Source organism: Coregonus clupeaformis, unplaced genomic scaffold (genome assembly GCF_020615455.1).
Source record: "Coregonus clupeaformis isolate EN_2021a unplaced genomic scaffold, ASM2061545v1 scaf0651, whole genome shotgun sequence".
NCBI classification, from domain to species: Eukaryota; Metazoa; Chordata; class Actinopteri; order Salmoniformes; family Salmonidae; genus Coregonus; species Coregonus clupeaformis.
The window spans coordinates 36,556-58,263 of NW_025534106.1; the positions used below are offsets into that span (position 1 = coordinate 36,556).

Below are 21,708 nucleotides of genomic sequence, written 5' to 3' on the forward strand. Positions count from 1 at the left end.
TCGAGTTGCCAAACGTCAGCCTCGAAACCTTAATGACTTGGAGAAGATCTGCAAAGAGGAGTGGAACAAAATCCCTACTGAGATGTGTGCAAACCTGATGGCCAACTACAAGAAACGTCTGACCTCTGTGATTGCCAACAAGGGTTTTGCCACCAAGTACTAAGTCATGTTTTGCAGAGGGGTCAAATACTTATTTCCCTCATTAAAATGCAAATGTCACCCGTCATTGGATTTAGATTGCCAGGTCAGTAAAAAATAAATATGTTGATGGCTTTTTGCAAATCCAATCAGTTTTCCACATTGATCTAAAATCATCACATGGATTTTTTTTGTTGAAATGATGTGGAAACAACGTTTATTCAACCAGTGGGAGGCTTGTAAATGCCCCCAGGAAAGTCGAACGAGGAACTCTTCATTGAGACAATGATGAAACAGCAATCTGTGGGCGAGTTGTGGTGGATATTATAAAATAAGGATCTGCTGGAGTCTAAGTCAAACCAAGATTCTTTATTTCTGAGCTCAGAGAGAATAACAGAGTTACACAGTGCAGTGTAGACAGTATGAATTCCAAAGCATTGGGTGATGAGCACATATCTTTATAGTTTCCTGTTCCTGGACAGGACTTTATTTATACAAGGACGCAGGTGCAAGCTGGTTTGCAACACAGGATGATACTCCCAAGAACAGGAGATTATAATAGGACAGTTTCACAAGGTTAGTCACATACTCAGTTATGTGGACACATACAATTAAAATGTTCCATTACAGAGTCAGAGAACATTTACAGTGGGGAAAAAAAGTATTTAGTCAGCCACCAATTGTGCAGTTCTGATGAGAGAGGCCTGTAATTTTCATCATAGGTACACGTCAACTATGACAGACAAAATGAGATTTTTTTTCTCCAGAAAATCACATTGTAGGATTTTTAATGAATTTATTTGCAAATTATGGTGGAAAATAAGTATTTGGTCAATAACAAAAGTTTCTCAATACTTTGTTATATACCCTTTGTTGGCAATGACACAGGTCAAACGTTTTCTGTAAGTCTTCACAAGGTTTTCACACACTGTTGCTGGTATTTTGGCTCATTCCTCCATGCAGATCTCCTCTAAAGCAGTGATGTTTTGGGGCTGTCGCTGGGCAACACAGACTTTCAACTCCCTCCAAAGATTTTCTATGGGGTTGAGATCTGGAGACTGGCTAGGCCACTCCAGGACCTTGAAATGCTTCTTACGAAGCCACTCCTTCGTTGCCCGGGCGGTGTGTTTGGGATCATTGTCATGCTGAAAGACCCAGCCACGTTTCATCTTCAATGCCCTTGCTGATGGAAGGAGGTTTTCACTCAAAATCTCACGATACATGGCCCCATTCATTCTTTCCTTTACACGGATCAGTCGTCCTGGTCCCTTTGCAGAAAAACAGCCCCAAAGCATGATGTTTCCACCCCCATGCTTCACAGTAGGTATGGTGTTCTTTGGATGCAACTCAGCATTCTTTGTCCTCCAAACACGACGAGTTGAGTTTTTACCAAAAAGTTCTATTTTGGTTTCATCTGACCATATGACATTCTCCCAATCCCCTTCTGGATCATCCAAATGCACTCTATCAAACTTCAGATGGGCCTGGACATGTACTGGCTTAAGCAAGGGGACACGTCTGGCACTGCAGGATTTGAGTCCCTGGCGGCGTAGTGTGTTACTGATGGTAGGCTTTGTTACTTTGGTCCCAGCTCTCTGCAGGTCATTCACTAGGTCCCCCCGTGTGGTTCTGGGATTTTTGCTCACCGTTCTTGTGATCATTTTGACCCCACGGGGTGAGATCTTGCGTGGAGCCCCAGATCGAGGGAGATTATCAGTGGTCTTGTATGTCTTCCATTTCCTAATAATTGCTCCCACAGTTGATTTCTTCATGTCTTGTATGTCTTCCATTTCCTAATAATTGCTCCCACAGTTGATTTCTTCATGTCTTGTATGTCTTCCATTTCCTAATAATTGCTCCCACAGTTGATTTATTCAAACCAAGCTGCTTACCTATTGCAGATTCAGTCTTCCCAGCCTGGTGCAGGTCTACAATTTTGTTTCTGGTGTCCTTTGACAGCTCTTTGGTCTTGGCCATACTGGAGTTTGGAGTGTGACTGTTTGAGGTTGTGGACAGGTGTCTTTTATACTGATAACAAGTTCAAACAGGTGCCATTAATACAGGTAACGAGTGGAGGACAGAGGAGCCTCTTAAAGAAGAAGTTACAGGTCTGTGAGATCCAGAAATCTTTCTTGTTTGTAGGTGACCAAATACTTATTTTCACCATAATTTGCAAATAAATTCATTAAAAATCCTACAATGTGATTTTCTGGATTTTTTCCTTCTCAATTTGTCTGTTATAGTTGACGTGTACCTATGATGAAAATTACAGGCCTCTCTCATCTTTTTAAGTGGGAGAACTTGCACAATTGGTGGCTGACTAAATACTTTTTCCCCCCACTGTATTTCATGAAATCATCAGTGGGCCAACAATGTAAACAATGGAGCAAATGCATCACATCCAAATATAATTTGATTATCTGTAGTGCTGGAGGAATGACACACCCAGATAAACACACAGTCAGAGTTTAAAAAAGGACCATTTAAACACATGGAATCTGATCTACTCTATATTCAAACTGACAAACTCTATGTTCAATTCATGTTTTCTAATAAAAACATACAAATAAATGTTTAAGTATACTTTGTATAATTACATTTCATATGGTATAAACAAGTAAAGACACAATCTCAGTCAGTCAACAATATAAGACAATGGGAGCACTGTGTATGTCCTCTGATGAACTTTAAGTCAATGTGATGTGAAATATCAATTTACACACTAGGAGAAGTAAGGCTTCTTCTCTCCTGTGTGGATTCTCACACGACTTTTAAGTGACTGTGATGAGTAATATGTCTTCTGTGTGTGTCCGCTCATGAGCTTCCATGTTTTCTAACCGGTTAAAACTCTTTCCACAATGGGAGCAGTGGTAAGGCTTCTCCACTGTGTGTACTTTCTGATGAGATTTCAGGTAGTCTAACAGTTTAAAACTCTTTCCACAATGGGAGCAGTGGTAAGGCTTCTCCACTGTGTGTACTTTCTGATGAGATTTCAGGTAGTCTAACAGTTTAAAACTCTTTCCACACTGGGAGCAATGGAAAGGCTTCTCCTCTTTGTGTATTTGCTCATGAGCTTTCATGTTTCCTAAGTGGTTAAAACTCTTTCCACACTGGGCGCAATGGTGTAGCTTCGCTCCTGTGTGTGCCTTCTCATGTATTTTCAGGGTCTGTAAACGGACAAAACTCTTTCCACAATGGGAGCAGTGGTAAGGCTTCTCCACTGTGTGTATTTGCTGATGAGATTTCAGGTAGTCTAACCGTTTAAAACTCTTTCCACACTGGGCGCAATGGTGTGGCTTCGCTCCTGTGTGTGCCTTCTCATGTATTTTCAGGGTCTGTAAACGGATAAAACTCTTTCCACAATGGGAGCAGTGGTAAGGCTTCTCCACTGTGTGTATTTGCTGATGAGATTTCAGGTAGTCTAACCGTTTAAAACTCTTTCCACACTGGGAGCAATGGAAAGGCTTCTCCTCTTTGTGTATTTTCTCATGAGCTTTCAGGTAGTCTAACCGGTTAAAACTCTTTCCACACTGGGAGCAATGGAAAGGCTTCTCCCCTTTGTGTGTCTTCTCATGTCTTTTCAGGTTTCCTAAATTGACAAACCTAGTTCCACACTGGGAGCAGAGGTGTCGTCTTGCTGGTTTGGACGTCTCTGGTTCCTCCGACTTTGGTTGTTCTCCTGCCAAAGACAGTGTTTATTTAAAGAGAGACCTGAATGAAACCTCCACTTGATAAAACCAAATTGCTATGACATTTAATCCAAATCAGATCCCTCAATAACCTGAGGACAGTTTTGAAACATTTCACCAATTAAAACAATCTTGGTGTGATTTCAAAACAAATGATGTTGTAGAGCTTCCTGGTAATTACTGATACATTTTTATTCATTCTGTTTTATAAGTCAGAACCCAAACTAGACAGTTCTAGGACACTCAAGACACAGACATCTCTGGATTCCTATCGTGCAGGTGGTTGTAAATGTATAACCTTAATAGCTGTATGATACAGAATGAGACCTACACATTTCCTTAAACCTAAAATAAGTAATTTTGTGTGGAAGTCCCAAACTATTTTATTTTTTTTACATTGGAGACAGACACAAAGCACATCAGTAACATCTCCCCATTGTGGAAAGAGTCCGACACTGCTGTTTAAATGGCAATTCTTCTGATTTAGACTATCACTAATGTCATGATATTTTGGATAAAGTCAAAAAGAATGTGAAATATTTTGTTCCTAAAAATATAAACGCAACATGTAAAGTGTTGGTCCCATGTTTCATGAGCTGAAATAAAAGATCCCAGAAATCCAAGAGCACTAAAGCTTATTTCTCTCAAATCTTGTGCACAAATTTGTTTACATCCTTGTTAGTGAACATTTCTCCTTTGCCAAGATAATCCATCCACCTGACAGGTGTGGCATATCAAGAAGCTGATTAAACAGCATGATCATTACAAGGGTGCATCTTGTGCTGGGGACAATAAAAGGCCATTAAAATATGCAGTTGTGTCACACAATGCCACAGATGTCTCAAGTTTTGAGGGAGTGTGCAATTGGCATGCTGACTGCAGGAATATCCACAGGAGATGTAACTCCGTCTTTTTAGAGAATTTGGCAGTGCACCCAACCGGCCTCACAATCGCAGACCACGTATAACAACGCCAGCCCAGGACCTCCATATCGTCTGAGACCAGCCATCCCGACAGCTGATGAAACTGAGGAGTACTTCTCTCTGTAATACAGCCCTTTAGTGGGGAAAAACGGATTCTGATTGGTTGGGCCTGCCTCCCAAGTGGGTGGGCTTATGCCCTCCCAGGCCCACCCATGGCTGCGCTCCTGCCCAGTCATGTTAAGTCCATAGATTAGTGCCTAATGAATTTATTTACATTGACTGATTTGCTTATATCAAGGCTGCCCAACCCCCCTCTTCCTGGAGATGTATCGTCCTGTGGGTTATCAGGCCAGCTCTAATTTAACACACCTGATTCTACTTATTAGCTGCTCAACAAGACCTTAACAAGCTGAATCAGATATGCTAAATTAGAGTTGGACTGAAAATCTACAGGAAGAGGGTTGGGCAGCCCTGGCTTATATGAACTGTAAATCGTTGAAATTGTTGCGTTTATATTTTTGTTTAGGTTTTAGAACACCTACTTATTCAAGGGTCTTTCTTTATTTTGACTATTTCCTACATTGTAGAATATAAGTGAAGACATCAAAACTATGAAATAATACATATGGAATCATGTAGTAACCAAAAAAGTGTTAAACAAATATATTATATACAGTGGGGAGAACAAGTATTTGATACACTGCCGATTTTGCATGTTTTCCTACTGTGATGTCACGAGAGGCTGTGTCCTGGAGGGACGTTACATCCCCCTGAGGTGGCTGCAAACCCAGACAGCTATGGCTCCATCTGCTGGTATGGTCGGGAACTCCACCCCTCTATGGCCAATCTTCCCACGCAGCTGAAACAAATCAGGAGCTGATGAGCTGGAGGTTTTGGAGGGGAAGAGACACAGTCTCCAACCTGGGCTCTCTGGAGGACAAGAGTGCTGCACGTCCACTTCCATGAGGAATATAAGGATTTGGAGATACTTACCTTTGGGAAATACTCACCTTTGGATATATGCACCTGTGGAAATATGTGAGAGACATTTGGAAGGACTTTTTGCTGGGTTGGCCACTAGCTGCAACGTGGACTACAGTAAGGCTGGGGAAAAGTTATCTGAGTGAGTGGGAATTATGATTTTGGATGTGGAAGAGACATCCCTGAACTGTTAACCCTTAAAGAGCCACAAGAGAACAGAATTTTGTTATATTTTCGTTAATTTCCCAAGACCTATAATAAAATCCTTGTTTTGTTTGAACCTTGTCTCCTTGCACTACTTGAGCAATCCCGCTGAAAGCTGTGTAGCCTCTCGTGACGTCACAGATGGTGGAGAATACGGGCACGCTCAAGCGTTAATAGTGCATGTCAGAGGAGGATACCGAAGGTTTGATCACCCAGTTTTCCAAGTTGGCCGTAGGCTCCCCGCCGACTGAAATGGAGGACATATTGAAAGCCCTTGTTGCTGGCCAGCAAGCCCAGATGCAAGCAAACGTGGCTCTCTTGGAGGAGCAAAAGAAAGCCAACCTTCTGAAGGCAGAGGAATTGCAGTTGCAGAGACAGAGGGTGGTCCAAAATACCCGCCCAATAAAGGCAAGTGACTTTATATCTAAGATGGGAGCTACCGATGACATTGAGGCATACCTGCATGCATTTGAGGCCACGGCCACTAGGGAAGCCTGGCCCAAGCAACAGTGGGTTGGTCTGTTAGCCCCCTTTCTAACCCGGGGAATCGCTGAATGCTGTCCGGGACCTGGGCCCTGACCAGGTTACTGACTATGATGCCCTGAAGTCTGAGATCCTCAGCAGATATGGACTCACAAAGTTTGGTATGGCCCAGCGCTTTCACAGCTGAACCTTCCAACCAGACCAACCTCCTCGGGCGCAGATGCATGAACTTGTCCGAATCGCAAGGAAATGGCTGGATCCGCAGAGGAATACAGCAGCGGCGGTGGTGGAGGCCGTTGTGGTGGATCGTTACCTACGCGCCCTGCCTTATGAGGCAAAACGGTTCATCAGTCAACAGGCCTTGACCACGGCTGATCTGACCGTGGAAGCTGTGGAAAAGTACCAGGCCACAGCGGAGATGCTGAATGCTTCCCGAAAAGACCCCAGGAGTGCGGCCCCACCACAAATGGGAAGAACCCGTCCAAAGGACCCCAAGGTCTCGAACCCAGCCACGTCAGGACTTATCCCGGCTCCAGGGGGAGCCAGAAACCAGGCGGGTCCAAGAAGAGTACACCAGGAGGGGGAAACTCGACAGTGTTACCGGTGTGGGGAGATGGGACATATCTCCTGGCAGTGTGGGAAACCAGCCGATTAACCTATGCCCACTGCGGAGTCCTCCAGCTCAGCACCCACACACCGTTTTGCCTCGCTCTTGGGAGTCGTAGATGGCGGCCCAGATCGACCCCCCACCTGCCCGGTAACTGTGAATCACCATGATGTGGAGGCCTTACTGGATTCTGGTAGCCGGGCCACCCTGGTGCGTAAGGATTTGGTGGGCCCAACGTGTCTGACCCCGGGGAAAGTCCTCCCAGTTTCCTGTGTCCATGGGGACACCAGAGAATACCCCATTACTGAACTTACAATGACCAGCACACGGGGAACCATACACACGACGGCGGGGGTGGTTGATTCCCTCCCCGTCCCTGTCCTAATTGGACGAGACTGCCCAGCCTTTTACCCACTCTGGAGAGAGTCTCAGGAGAGGATAACCCGAGTACCTCGGAAACGGAGAGGCAAGACTCATCCTGGGAAGGCTCCAGTGCAATACTCCAAGTTACTCACTCCCGCCCGGGCTCTGATAGGGATGGCAGGTGCCCAGACCGACACAGAGACGGAGCTACAGAATCTGGACAAAGAACTGTCTGGTCTGAAGGGGACCGCTGAGAGGTATCGTTTGTTAAAGCAACAGTTAGACATGAAGACAGAAGAGTTAGATATCCTCCAGGCTAAACTCCAACAGAGCTCCTTCCATAAGCAACAGGAGGAGCTGGAGATGCTGCACAGGACCATCGAGGAGTGTGAGGAGACCCTGCGCAGTAGTAAGGAGGTCCAGAAGAAGGCAGAGGAGAAGTACAAGGTGTTGGAGAACAAGATGAAGAATGCGGAGGCAGAGAGAGAGAAGGAACTGAAAGCTGCTCAACAGAAGCTAAACTCTGCTAAAACCAAGGCTGATGCGTTCAGTAAGAAACTCAAGGAGAGACAACAGGAGGCTGAGTCCCTGGTCCTAGAGTTGGAGGAGTTGAAGAGAGAGCAGGCTGGCAAGCACCACGGCAATGCGGACGCCCTCTCCCGGCGTGATGCCTTCTTCGCTGCCTTTACCCCGACGAGGACGTCGGTCCCGAGGAGGGGGATGTGTGATGTCACGAGAGGCTGTGTCCTGGAGGGACGTTACATCCCCCTGAGGTGGCTGCAAACCCAGACAGCTATGGCTCCATCTGCTGGTATGGTATACGTGAGAGACATTTGGAAGGACTTTTTGCTGGGTTGGCCACTAGCTGCAACGTGGACTACAGTAAGGCTGGGGAAAAGTTATCTGAGCGAGTGGGAATTATGATTTTGGATGTGGAAGAGACATCCCTGAACTGTTAACCCTTAAAGAGCCACAAGAGAACAGAATTTTGTTATATTTTCGTTAATTTCCCAAGACCTATAATAAAATCCTTGTTTTGTTTGAACCTTGTCTCCTTGCACTACTTGAGCAATCCCGCTGAAAGCTGTGTAGCCTCTCGTGACGTCACACTACTTACAAAGCATGTAGAGGTCTGTAATTTCTATCATAGGTACACTTCAACTGTGAGAGACGGAATCTAAAACAAAAATCCAGAAAATCACATTGTATGATTTTTAAGTAATTAATTTGCATTTTATTGCATGACATAAGTATTTAATACATCAGAAAAGCAACTCTTAATATTTGGTACAGAAACCTTTGTTTGCAATTACAGAGATCATACGTTTCCTGTAGGTCTTGACCAGGTTTGCACACACTGCAGCAGGGATTTTGGCCCACTCCTCCATACAGACCTTCTCCAGATCCTTCAGGTTTCGGGGCTGTCGCTGGGCAATACAGACTTTCAGCTCCCTCCAAAAGATGTTCTATTGTGTTAAGGTCTGGAGACTGGCTAGGCCACTCCAGGACCTTGAGATGCTTCTTAGTTGCCCTGGCTGTGTGTTTCGGGTCGTTGTCATGCTGGAAGACCCAGCCACGACCCTTCTTCAATGCTCTTACTGAGGGAAGGAGATTGTTGGCCAAGATCTCGCGATACATGGCCCCATCCATCCTCCCCGCAATACGGTGCAGTCGTCCTGTCCCCTTTGCAGAAAAGCATCCCCAAAGAATGATGTTTCCACCTCCATGCTTCACGGTTGGGATGGTGTTCTTGGGGTTGTACTCATCCTTCTTCTTCCTCCAAACACGGCGAGTGGAGTTTAGACCAAAAAGCTATATTTTTGTCTCATCAGACCACATGACCTTCTCCCATTCCTCCTCTGGATCATCCAGATGGTCATTGGCAGACGGCCTGGACATGCGCTGGCTTGAGCAGGGGGACCTTGCGTGCGCTGCAGGATTTTAATCCATGACGGCGTAGTGTGTTACTAATGGTTTTCTTTGAGACTGTGGTCCCAGCTCTCTTCAGGTCATTGACCAGGTCCTGCCGTGTAGTTCTAGGCTGATCCCTCACCTTCCTCATGATCATTGATGCCCCACGAGGTGAGATCTTGCATGGAGCCCCAGACCGAGGGTGATTGACCGTCATCTTGAACTTCTTCCATTTTCTAATAATTGCGCCAACAGTTGTTGCCTTCTCACCAAGCTGCTTGCCTATTGTCCTGTAGCCCATCACAGCCTTGTGCAGGTCTACAATTTTATCCCTGATGTCCTTACACAGCTCTCTGGGCTTGGCCATTGTGGAGAGGTTGGAGTCTGTTTGATTGAGTGTGTGGACAGGTGTCTTTTATACAGGTAATGAGTTCAAACAGGTGCAGTTAATACAGGTAATGAGTGGAGAACAGGAGGGCTTCTTAAAGAAAAACTAACTGGTCTGTGAGAGCCGGAATTCTTACTGGTTGGTAGGTGATCAAATACTTATGTCATGCAATAAAATGCAAATTAATTACTTAAAAATCATACAATGTGGTTTTCTGGATTTTTGTTTTAGATTCCGTCTCTCACAGTTGAAGTGTACCTATGATAGAAATTACAGACCTCTACATGCTTTGTAAGTAAGAAAACCTGCAAAATCGGCAGTGTATCAAATACTTGTTCTCCCCACTGTATTTGAGATTCTTCAAATAGCCACCCTTTGCCTTGATGACAGCTTTGCACACTATTGGCATTCTCTCAACCAGCTTCATGAGGTAGTCACCTGAAATGCATTTAAATTAACAGGTGTGCCTTCTTAAAAGTTGATTTGTGCAATTTATTTCCTTCTTAATACGTTTGAGCAAATCAGTTGTGTTGTGACAAGGTAGGGGGGGTATACAGAAGACAGCCCAAGTCCATATTACGGCAAGAACAGCTCAAATAAGCAAAGAGAAACAACAGTCCATCATTACTTTAAGACATGAAGGTCAGTCAATACGGAAATTTCAATAACTTTGAAAGTTTCTTCAAGTGCAGTCACAAAAACCATCAAGTGCTATGATGAAACTGGCTCTCATGAGGCCCGCCAAAGGAATGGAAGACCCAGTGTTACCTCTGCTGCAGAGGAAAGGTTCATTAGAGTTACCAGCCTCAGAAATTGCAGCCCAAATAAAATGCTTCACAGAGTTCAAGTAACAGACACATCTCAACAGCAACTGTTCAGAGGAGACTGTTTGAATCACACCGTCATGGTCGAATTGCTGCAAAGAAACCACTACTAAAGGACACCAATAAGAAGAAGAAACTTGCTTGGGCCAATAAACACGAGCAATGGACATTAGACCTGTGGAAATGTGTCCTTTGGTCTGGAGTCCAAATTGGAGATTTCTGGTTCCAACCGCCGTGTCTTTGTGAGACGCGGTGTGGGTGAACGGATGATCTCCGCATGTGTATTTCCCACCGTAAAGCATGGAGGAGGTGTTATGGTGCGGGGGTGCTTTGCTGGTTACACTGTCTGTGATTTATTTAGAATTCAAGGCACACTTAACCAGCATGGCTACCATAGCATTCTGCAGCAATACGCCATCCCATCTGGTTTGGGCTTAATGGGACTATCATTTGTTTTTCAACAGGACAATGACCCAACACACCTCCAGGCTGTGTAAGGGCTATTTAACGAAGAAGGAGAGGGATGGAGTGCTGCATCAGATGACCTGGCCTCCACAATACCCCGACCTCAACCAAATTGTGATGGTTTGGGATGAGTTGGACCGCAGAGTGAAAGAAAAGCAGTCAACAAGTGCTCAGCATTTGTGGGAACTCCTTCAAGACTGTTGGAAAAGCATTCCAGGTGACTACCTCATGAAGCTGGTTGAGAGAATGCCAAGAGGGTGCAAAGCTGTCGTCAAGGCAAAGGGTGACTACTTTGAAGAAACCCATATAAAATATATTTGACATGTTTAACACTTTGTAGGATACTACATGATTCCATGTGTTATTTCATAGTTTTGATGTCTTCACTATTATTCTACAATGTAGAAAACAGTAAAAAATAAAGAAAAAACCTTGAATGAGTACGTTTGAGGTATACTGTACATACAGTGCACACTCGGAAAGTATTCAGACCCCTTTACTTTTTACACATTTTGTTACGTTACGACCTTATTCTAAAATTGATATATTTTTAATTTCCCCCTCATCAATCTATACACAACACCCCATAATGTCAAAGCAAAAACAGGTTTGTATGAATTTTTGCAAATTTTTTCTAAAAGAAAACCTTAAATGTCACATTCATGTAAATATTGAGACCTTTACTCAGTACTTTGTTGAAGCACCTTTAGCAGCGATTACACCCTAGAGTTTTCTTGGGTATGACGCTACAAGCTTGGCACACTTGTCCTCTCAAGCTCTGTCAGGTTGGATGAGGAGCGTTGTTTCACAGCTATTTTCAGGTCTCTCCAGAGATGATTGATCGGGTTCAAGTCCAGGCTCTGACTGGGCCACTCAAGGAAGTAATGTCCCGAAGCCACTCCTGTATTATCTTGGCTATGTGCTTTTGTTCGTTGTCCTGTTGGAAGGGGAACCTTTGCCCCAGTGAGGTGTTGAGTTCTCTGGATCAAGGATCTCTCTGTACTTTTCTCTGTTCATCTTTCCCTCGATCCTGACTAGTCTCCAAGTCCCTGCCGCTGAAATACATCCCCACAGCATGATGCTGCCACCCCCATGCTTCACCGTAGAGATGATGACAGGTTTTCTCCAGACGTGACGCTTGGCATTCAGGCAAAGAGTTCAATCTTGGTTTCATCAGACCAGAGAATCTTGTTTCTCATGGTCTGAGAATCCTTTAGGTGCCTTTTGGCAAACTCCAAGCGGGCTGTCATGTGCTTTACTGAGGAGTGGATTCCGTCTGGCCAATCTACCATAAAGGCCTGATTGACGGAGTGCTACAGAGATGGTTGTCCTTCTGGAAGGTTCTCTCATCTCCACAGAGGAACTCTGGAGTTCTGTCAGAGTGACCATCAGGTTCTTGTTCACCTCCCTGACCAAGGCCCTTCTCCCCCGATTGCTCAGTTTGGCCGGGCGGCCAGCACTAGGAAGAGTCTTGGTGGTTCCAAAGGTCTTCCTTTTAAGAAGGATGTTGGCCACTGTGTTCTTGGAGACCTTCACTGCTGCAGAAATGTTTTGCCGTGACACAATCCTGTCTTGGAGCTGTAAGGATCATTCCTTCAAACTCATGGTTTGGTTTTTGCTCTGACATGCGTCTGTAAACTGTGGGACCTTTTATAGACAGGTGTGTGCCTTTCCAAATCATGTCCAATCAATTGAATTTACCACAGGTAAGTTCTAGAAACATCTCAAGGATCAATGGAAACATGATGCATCTCAGCTCAATTTGAGTCTCATAGAAAAGCGTCTGAATACTTATTTAAATAAATCTGTTTTTTATTTTTAATACATTTGCAAAAATGTATAAAAACCTGTTTTGTTTTTGTCATTAAGGAGTATTGTGTGTAGACTGATGAGGGACATTTATTTTTTAATTCATTTTAGAATCAGGCTGTAACATAACAAAATATGGAAAAGGTCAAGGGGTCTGAAGTATGAAAAGGTTTGTTCATTCAGATGTCATGAATTAACTATGATATCATCATATTTGTATATGTTTTATTGATTGAAAATCGTTTTGTGATACGTGTTTGCAGCTGTTTCAGTACAGCACTACAGGGAGAGAGGGCAAACTCCACTGGACTAGTTTCACAGTATGGAATCACTTCAGAGTTTCTGGATTTTGGGTAAACGTCTCCTTTAAAGCATCATTGAGAAATAATTAATTGAAGTTGGAACATTTGTAGACTAACGGTTAAGAGTGTTGGGCCAGTAACCGAAAGGTCACTGGTTCGAATCCCCACGCCCGCAAGGTGGAAAGGTCTGCCGTTCTGCACTTGAGCAAAGCAGTTGTCCCCCAACAACAACTGCTCCTCGGACGCGGATGATGTGGAACGTCGATTAAGGCAGCCCCCTCACCACTCTGATTCAAAGGTGTTGATTTCAATGAGGAAGACACATTTAGGGTGAATGCATTCAGCTGTGACTGACTAGATATCCCCTTTCCTTTCCCTTTTCATCCCAGTCCTCCTTTAAGACTCCATAATGTTTCATCATTAGATGCTACAGTCCTCCTTTAAGACTCCATAATGTTTCATCATTAGATGCTACAGTCCTCCTTTAAGACTCCATAATGTTTCATCATTAGATGCTACAGTCCTCCTTTAAGACTCCATAATGTTTCATCATTAGATGCTACAGTCCTCCTTTAAGACTCCATAATGTTTCATCATTAGATGCTACAGTCCTCCATTAAGACTCCATAATGTTTCATCATTAGATGCTACAGGCCTCCTATAAGACTCCATAATGTTTCATCATTAGATGCTACTGGCCTCCTTTAAGACTCCTTTAAGACTCAAAATGGAACTATCTTGAGTTTTGTTTGCCTTTAGACCACAATGTATAATAATACATACGTAACGTTATCCATGCATAGTCACTTTAACTCTACCTACATGTACATTATGTTTTTAGGAAAAGTATTTGTAAAACATGCACCATACATCAGATCATCTTGAAACTTTCTCTCTAAATCTAACTTTCATCAAGGTTTTATATAGTCTATTGGTTTCTCTCTTTTCATTGGCAGAATCCTTTTTCAGTGTTATGATATTCATAACATCCATATCCACCAGTCTATCTTCATGTCAACTAACAGAAATCTGGTGGTTGTCCTGGTAACAGATACCAGTGTATCTTCATGTCAACTAACATAACTCTACTGGTTGTCCTGGTAACAGATACCAGTCTATCTTCATGTCAACTAACAGAACTCTGCTGGTTGTCCTGGTAACAGATACCAGTGGGCAGATCTATTTTATTTGTTCAAACTAAACTACAGCACTTACTTTGATGAGTCAAATCTGCTCCTTTCTTCTCTTCTCCTCCTCTCACAGTTCCACTCAGCCCCGTTGTTTTCCTGCAGTCCACCAGCCGCACAGACAACCTCTTCAGACCCAGCAGTAAGGTGCTACTGGGAGAGGTACGACACGGGGACTCTGGGAGGGAGGAAGGGCTAGCGTTGTCCTGGTAACCATATAGAGGGGACACAGACACATATCATTATGGATGCTGATGTCACTGTTGTCATAAAGTGCTTTACAGAAACCCAGCCCAGACCCCGATAGAGCAAGCTGTATGCTAGACCAGACCAAGCTGTACCATCTGGTGTTCTGATCTGGAGAGACTCTTCTCTGCCTCGTCAGCATCAGGATGTTGTTGAGGCTCCCCAGAGGATCCATGATAGTCATGTCTCCCTCCTGTGTGAACGAGAACATCAAACAGATGGTAAACGTATTATCTTCTATTGCAATCACAGGGTCTTACAAGAGGCATTAATATATCTAAACAGGGCCTAAAATGGTCACTTTCATCATGATTTTATAAAATATTGTTTGATGCAAATGTGAAAAGATAGTTCCACAAATTGGGTGCCTTTAGCGTCCATTTGATATTTTAAGTAGAAATTAAGCACCAATATTGAATTTGAAAAGCCTGTTATATTAGATGAGGTGCACTTTAATGTAGACCACATGGAGAATTCATTAAAGCTAATTTAAAAGTCCCAAAAATATATGTACTAATTGCAGATTGAACCTTTAACAATTTATACAGTACTGAACAACATATTGAAGTATATAACTTCAGTAGAATGCCCCTTAAAAACCACACATTAGTTCAAGAACTGCATAGTTTGTGCCCCTGTTTTTAAGACAGTACTCACTGGTGTTAATCTGATCTTCTGTCTCCTCCTCCTGCTCTTTCACTCCAAAAATGTCTTCCTTCTTCACCTTTATTGAGATACCATCCTCTTCCTCTCTAAAAGGTTCTTCCTCTTTTTTCACTATAACATCCTCCTCTTCTTCTTTCAATATACCAGCGTCCTCTTCCTCCTTTATCATTCTGAAAGCTTCTACCTCCTCCTCTTCCACTGTGACAACCTCTATCCCCTCTTCCTCTTTCACTCCAAACGGACCTTTCTCTTCTTTCAGTGTAATAGCCTCCTCTTCCTCCTTTATCATTCTGAAAGCTTCTTCCTCTCCTTTCACTGTAACATCCTCCTCTTCTTGTTTCACGGCAATGTTCAGCCCCAGAGCTTCTTTCTCCATAGACCAGACCTCCTCTTTTTTAGCAGGGGAGGGGTAGTTTAGTGAGCTCATGGTCAGGGATGTAAGCTAGTTAGCTAGCTAGTTAGCATTAGCGACTAGCCTAGTGCTAGGCTCAGTATCAATCTTTAACAAGTTTGCAAATCAGTTTAAAGTTACCCAGTAGATAATGTTACGTCAACAGAAATGTGTTTAAAACACTGAGATTAGCTAATGTACATAAACATGGTCTAAAGCGTCAATCTTTCGGGTTTATGTTGGCTAGCAAGCTACTGAGGTGGTTAAAAGAGTAGCCGTGTGGTTGTTGCTGAAGAAGTGTCCCGTCCAGTCCATTATACGTCACGCAAGAATCATCACCTGAAAGAGGCACATCGCCATCTGCTGACTGGAGTGGGTAACGCAGTTTGGAAACAATATTTACTACATCGTTCGTATTGGCAAAGAATGTCGTAATAATTTAACAATAAGCTGATATATTTTCTCCTACGTCTTACAAATAATACTTTCCTGTACACAGACGCAGAAGCTTAATATTAATATTTAGGTTCCTGTCTCTCCATTGGGATTCTCTGCCTCTGACCCTATTACGGGGCTGTTTCCCTGGCTTACTGGTGCTTTCCATGCCGTCTGTTACGAACCCCGTGGCTCTAAACATCTAGGGTGGATGGACATGAGACCCGTAACATAAATTCATGTAAATTATAAGTGTGGCAGGGAACAGTGAGAACCATAACATAAATTCATGTAAATTATAAGTGTGGCAGGGAACAGTGAGAACCAAAAATGACCCAACAACCATGAACTACCGTCAAACACAAAGTGTTTATTTCTGAACACACGGTAAGGGTTTGGGAAAAAGGGCTGAGCAGGACCCAAGAAATGAAACAATAGTGTAAAACCCCCTAAACTGATCTTGCCTGCCTCAAGAACCGCTAGGCTACTGCTACCATACAAAAATACAGTGGGTGGTCCGCTCAGGTCTAACTAGTGTTTATAGACAGATTTCTTCCTACGGGTAATGTACGCCCAAGGGCAACTAGCTTAAACTCCCCTTTTCCCAGAAACACACAAAGCTACCAAACAGGGTAATCAGCAATTAAATAAGTACACACCACACAGGACACAACAGTATCCACACTCAGGTAAAGAAATAGTTTCTAATAAAGTTACCAACAGGGTAACCAACAACTTAGTGAGTACACAACACACAGGACACAACAGTGTCCATACTCACATATGGAAAAAATCTCTCTCTCTCAACAAACACAAAACTGGTTTTTATACAATGGGCTGTGTGATTGAACAAACGAGTAACAGGTGGTGCTATTCACAGGAATGTTCACTGATTGGTCCAATCAGCAGACACCTCAACGACCACCAATCAGGAACATACAGGACACCTGTGATTAGGGCAGAAGGAGAGAAACACACAAAAACACAGGATACCTGTATCCGTAACACTCCCACCCTCAAAAGAGCAAACCAAAATGGTTTGCGACACACGTACTATCACAACACCCAAAATTCAATAATCATCCTGCCAGGATAACAAAAAAAAACCTAGATCATCAAACACGAGACAAAGCATCTGCCATCACATTATCTAACCCCTTTTTGTGGCGGATCTCCAAATTATAATTTTGCACGACAAGTGCCCAACGCATAAGGCGTTGGTTCTGGTTGTACATCCGGTGGAGAAAAACTAAGGGGTTATGGTCAGTATACACTACCACTGGTAATGCACTGGAACCAACATAAACTTCAAAGTACTGCAGAGCTAACAACAAAGCTAGAGCTTCTTGTTCAATGGTGGAATAGTTTGTCTGACATTTGCTAAATTTCCGTGAAAAATAACAGACAGGATGGTCCACTCCACTCTGGTCTTGCTGCAGTAGAACAGCACCAGCACCTCTGGCACTTGCATCTACCTCCAGTTTAAACGGCCGCTCAAAATCTGGCGCAGCAAGAACAGGAGTACTACACAAGAGTGCTTTAGCAGTGTTGAAAGCAGTACAACAATCTTCAGACCATACAAATTTTCTCGCCGGACTGAGCAAATCCGTTAATGGAGCAACTACCGCAGAGAAATTTTTACAGAAACTACGGTAGTAGCCAACCATCCCTAAAAAACGGCGTAGCTCTCTTCTGGTGGTAGGTGCGGGAAATGCGTTTATAGCTGAGACCTTGGCATCTAGAGGGCGCACCTGACCATGGCCGACCTGTTTACCAAGATAAGTAACAGTGGCCTTCCCAAACTCGCACTTTGCTAAGTTCAGGGTTAGAGAAGCGGTTGCTAGACGTTCACACACTACCCTTAGAGTGTTAACATGATCAGACCACTCAGTTGAATAAATTACCAGATCATCAAGGTAAGCACTACAATTAGGAACTCCAGCCAATACTGTGTTAACCAGGCGTTGGAAAGTGGCTGGTGCGTTCCGCATCCCAAATGCCATGACAGCATATTGTAGGAAGTGATCTGGGGTCACAAATGCAGAGATGTCGGAGGCACGTGGGGTTAACGGCACCTGCCAGTAACCTTTTAGAAGATCTAATTTGGTTACATAAGTAGCAGCACCAACAGTATCAATACAGTCATCCAGTCTGGGTAACGGGAACGAGTCGGGCACTGTGACCGCATTGACTTTCCGATAGTCCGTACATAATCTGGATGTCCCATCAGGTTTAGGAACCAGAATGCACGGAGAACTCCAAGGACTTGAACTTGGCATAGCCAGGTTATTCTCCAGCAAATAACCGACCTCACCCCTCATTATCTTTCTCTTAGCGACGTTGACACGATAAGGATGTTGCTTGATAGGTGCAGCGTTTCCAACATAAATGTCATGTTCTAACACATTTGTACATGTAGGAACATCATTAAAAAGACATGGAAAGCTGTGTAATAGTCTCACAATATCATCTGACTGTCTGTCCGTTAAATGAATCAGGCTTGACGGGAGAGACAGCAGCATCTCTGAATTGGGCAATCTAGCACACTGCTGCTGAGTATTGCGCAACTCCAAACCATCTCCGTCCACATCATTAACATGACCTCCCACTACAGCCGTAGCAGCAACAGAGACAGCCGACTCGGCCAGTTTCTCTGGACTGTCTACCTGAGTGACGGGTCTGTTGTGGTATGTCTTCAACATGTTAACGTGGCACACACGAGATTGGCGTTTTCTATCAGGAGTCTGTATCACATAGTCAGTTTCAGTTAGTTTCTTTTCAATGACATAAGGACCAGAGAAACGTGCTGACAATGACGCTCCTGGCACAGGCAACAACACAAGAACTCGGGTCACCTGGCTGCAGTGAACGAGAAACAGCCTGTGTGTCATAGTGTCGTTTCATCCGTTTCTGTGAGGAAGACAGCGCTTCCTTTGCTAGAGCACAGGCAGCATGTAGGCGCTCACGAAAGCGACTAACGTAGTCCAACACATTTTCTTTCACACACAACTCTTGTGACAAAAACTGATCCTTAAGGACTTTCATAGGTCCTCTCATGGTGTGTCCAAACACCAGTTCAGCTGGGCTGAACCCTAGGGATTCCTGTACTGTCTCACGGACAGCAAACAACACTAGAGGAACTCCCTCATCCCAATCTTTCTCAGATTCCAAGCAATATTTACGGAGCATAGACTTCAGGGTCTGATGCCAACGTTCAAGCGCACCCTGAGACTCTGGGTGATATGCGCTTGACACACGGTGTATAACTGACAAGGATTTTAACACTTGTTTGAAAAGTTTAGAAAGGAAATTCGTACCCTGATCAGTTTGTATCACCTTAGGTAATCCAAAAGTTGAGAAGAATTTGATCAACGCTTTACTCACCACCGGAGCAGTAATCCTTCGCAGAGGAATGGCCTCTGGGTACCTGGTGGCCACACACATAATTGTCAACATAAACTGGTTACCAGATTTTGTTTTTGGTAATGGTCCAACACAATCAACCATCACATGTTCGAATGGTTCACCTATGGCCGGTATGGGACAAAGAGGCGCGGGGGAAATAACCTGGTTCGGTTTCCCAACTACTTGACAGGTGTGGCAAGTCCGACAGAACTGAGCCACATCTTGTTTTAAGCCAGGCCAAAAGAAATGTCGCAAAACACGATCATAAGTCTTGGTGACTCCCAGATGTCCGGACCACTGGTGATCATGAGCGAGGGATAAAACATTTGGTCGAAAGGCTGTAGGAATCACTATTTGGTAAACAGCATTCCAATCTCCGCCAGCGTCAACATGGGATGTCCATTTACGCATGAGGAGATTACCATCAATGAAGTATGCCATGTTTTTCTTCTTTAGCTCGTCCTCTGAGACAACACTAGAAAAACATTTAGCCAGGCTAATGTCAACCTGTTGGTTAGCGATCAGCTGCTCACGAGTAACTGGTAACTGTATTGCCTCAGCAACAAGTTCCACATCCTTCTTCCTTTCTCTGGACTGTTGGTCAGACTGCACCAGCTTACCAGAGGTAGCACCCGAACTATCCTCTGGGTCACACTCTCTGAATAGAATCGTGTCTGACAAATCTATCACTTCACCCACTTGTCGTGCTTGAGCACGTGTGACAGCACAAGCGGGGAACACATCTGGATAACCCTGTGCCAGCTCCTCGGAGAGAGACTGGTCACTTTTATCCAATACCTCCAATATGGGTATTACCTTTCCTCCGGCAATATCGTTGCCCATTATAAATGTCACACCTTTTACTGGCAACATAGGACGTACGCCAACTCTGAACAATCCACTGACTAACTCAGAGTGTACGTTCACAAAGTGCAATGGCACTGGGACGAAACCCATTTCAATTCCTTGTACTAACACACTGGAACCACAATATGTATTACTGGACAAGGGCAACACATCAGCGAGTATGAACGACTGCGCCGCACCAGTATCTCTGAGGATTCTAACTGGACGCTGAGACGCTTCGTCATCTGATATAGAAACAAACCCCTCAAAAATGAACGGTTCATAACTGTGATCTGGGACAGGGCCTTTCAAACCACATTCACTATGAGGCCTCTGTCTTGATTCCGGCCTTACAACCGCATCGAATCAGCCCAACACCCGTTGGCGGCCTGGCGTGCTGAGGCATCCCCGGTTTGCGTTTTAGCAGAAAGCAATCATTAACCATATGTCCCACCTTATGACAATAGAAACAGTGACGCACATCTTTTGGGCGTGCTGGATGTACTGCTGGTCGACTAGGACTAAAAGTTAGCAACTCCGCAGCCCTGCTCTCCGTACGAGCCGAAAACACGCTCTTATGCGTCAACACAAACTCGTCTGCCAATACAGACGCTTCCGACAGTGAGGATACTTTCTGTTCGTTCAGATAAACTACAATGCGTTCCGGTAAGCAATTTTTAAACTCTTCTAACAAGATTAACTCCCGTAGAGAGTTAAAATCAGTTACCTTACTAGCACTGTGCCATTTGTCAAACAGATTTCCTTTGTCTCTAGCAAACTCCACATAAGTCTGAGTAGGATACTTTTTATGAGACCTAAATCTTTGTCGATATGCCTCAGGAACAAGCTCATAGGCACGAAGAACAGTAGCTTTGACCACTTCATAATTCAAACTGTCTTCAAGAGGTAGCGCTGCCAGAACCTCTTGGGCTTTACCTGTTAGTTTACACTGAAGTAATAGGCACCATACCTCGTCGGGCCATTTCAATGCTACCGCTATACGTTCAAACACACTGAAATAGGAATCAACCTCTGACTCCCTGAACACAGGTACCAAGGTGATCTGCCTACTAATATCAAACGTAGCAGATGACACAGCTGGTGAGGATGGCTCACTAGCAGGCATAGTATTAGCAGAGACTAACCTCGCTGTTTCTGCCTCTAGTTCCATTTTACGCACCTCCAGTTCCATCTTACGCATCTCCATTTCCATCTTACGCGTCTCCAGTTCTGCCTCTAGCTTACGCGTCTCCTGTTCTGCCTCTAGCTTACGCGTCTCCTGTTCTGCCTCTAGCTTACGCGTCTCCTGTTCTGCCTCTAGCTTACGCGTCTCCTGTTCTGCCTCTAGCTTACGCATCTCCAGCTTGTCTTGCCTGATTTGTGCCCGCTCTTCCGCCTCCATTTGGAGCCGTGTCGAGCGGACATCGATCCTGGCATCACTGTCA

The 21,708-nt window shown here is 44.2% G+C and overlaps 1 protein-coding gene across 2 annotated transcripts in view; it reads right to left on the reverse strand.

Annotated features, from left to right (window-relative positions):
• Positions 1-2,416: 2,416 nt before the first annotated feature.
• The window catches only part of LOC121534261 (zinc finger protein 2), a 32,044-nt gene continuing 12,752 nt past the window's right edge, over positions 2,417-21,708 (reverse strand). The window contains exons 1-4 of one of the 2 annotated variants that reach the window (XM_045216251.1): positions 15,178-15,874; positions 14,616-14,713; positions 14,303-14,480; positions 2,417-3,817 (exon numbers count right to left, since the gene is read on the reverse strand). In XM_045216251.1, coding sequence (XP_045072186.1) covers positions 2,910-3,817; positions 14,303-14,480; positions 14,616-14,713; positions 15,178-15,613 — 1,620 coding nt within the window. In that variant the 5' untranslated portion in view covers positions 15,614-15,874 and the 3' untranslated portion in view covers positions 2,417-2,909. Of the gene's footprint in view, positions 3,818-14,302; positions 14,481-14,615; positions 14,714-15,177; positions 15,875-21,708 lie in introns of those variants that run through there. The other variant, XM_045216252.1, reaches the window with a different exon arrangement.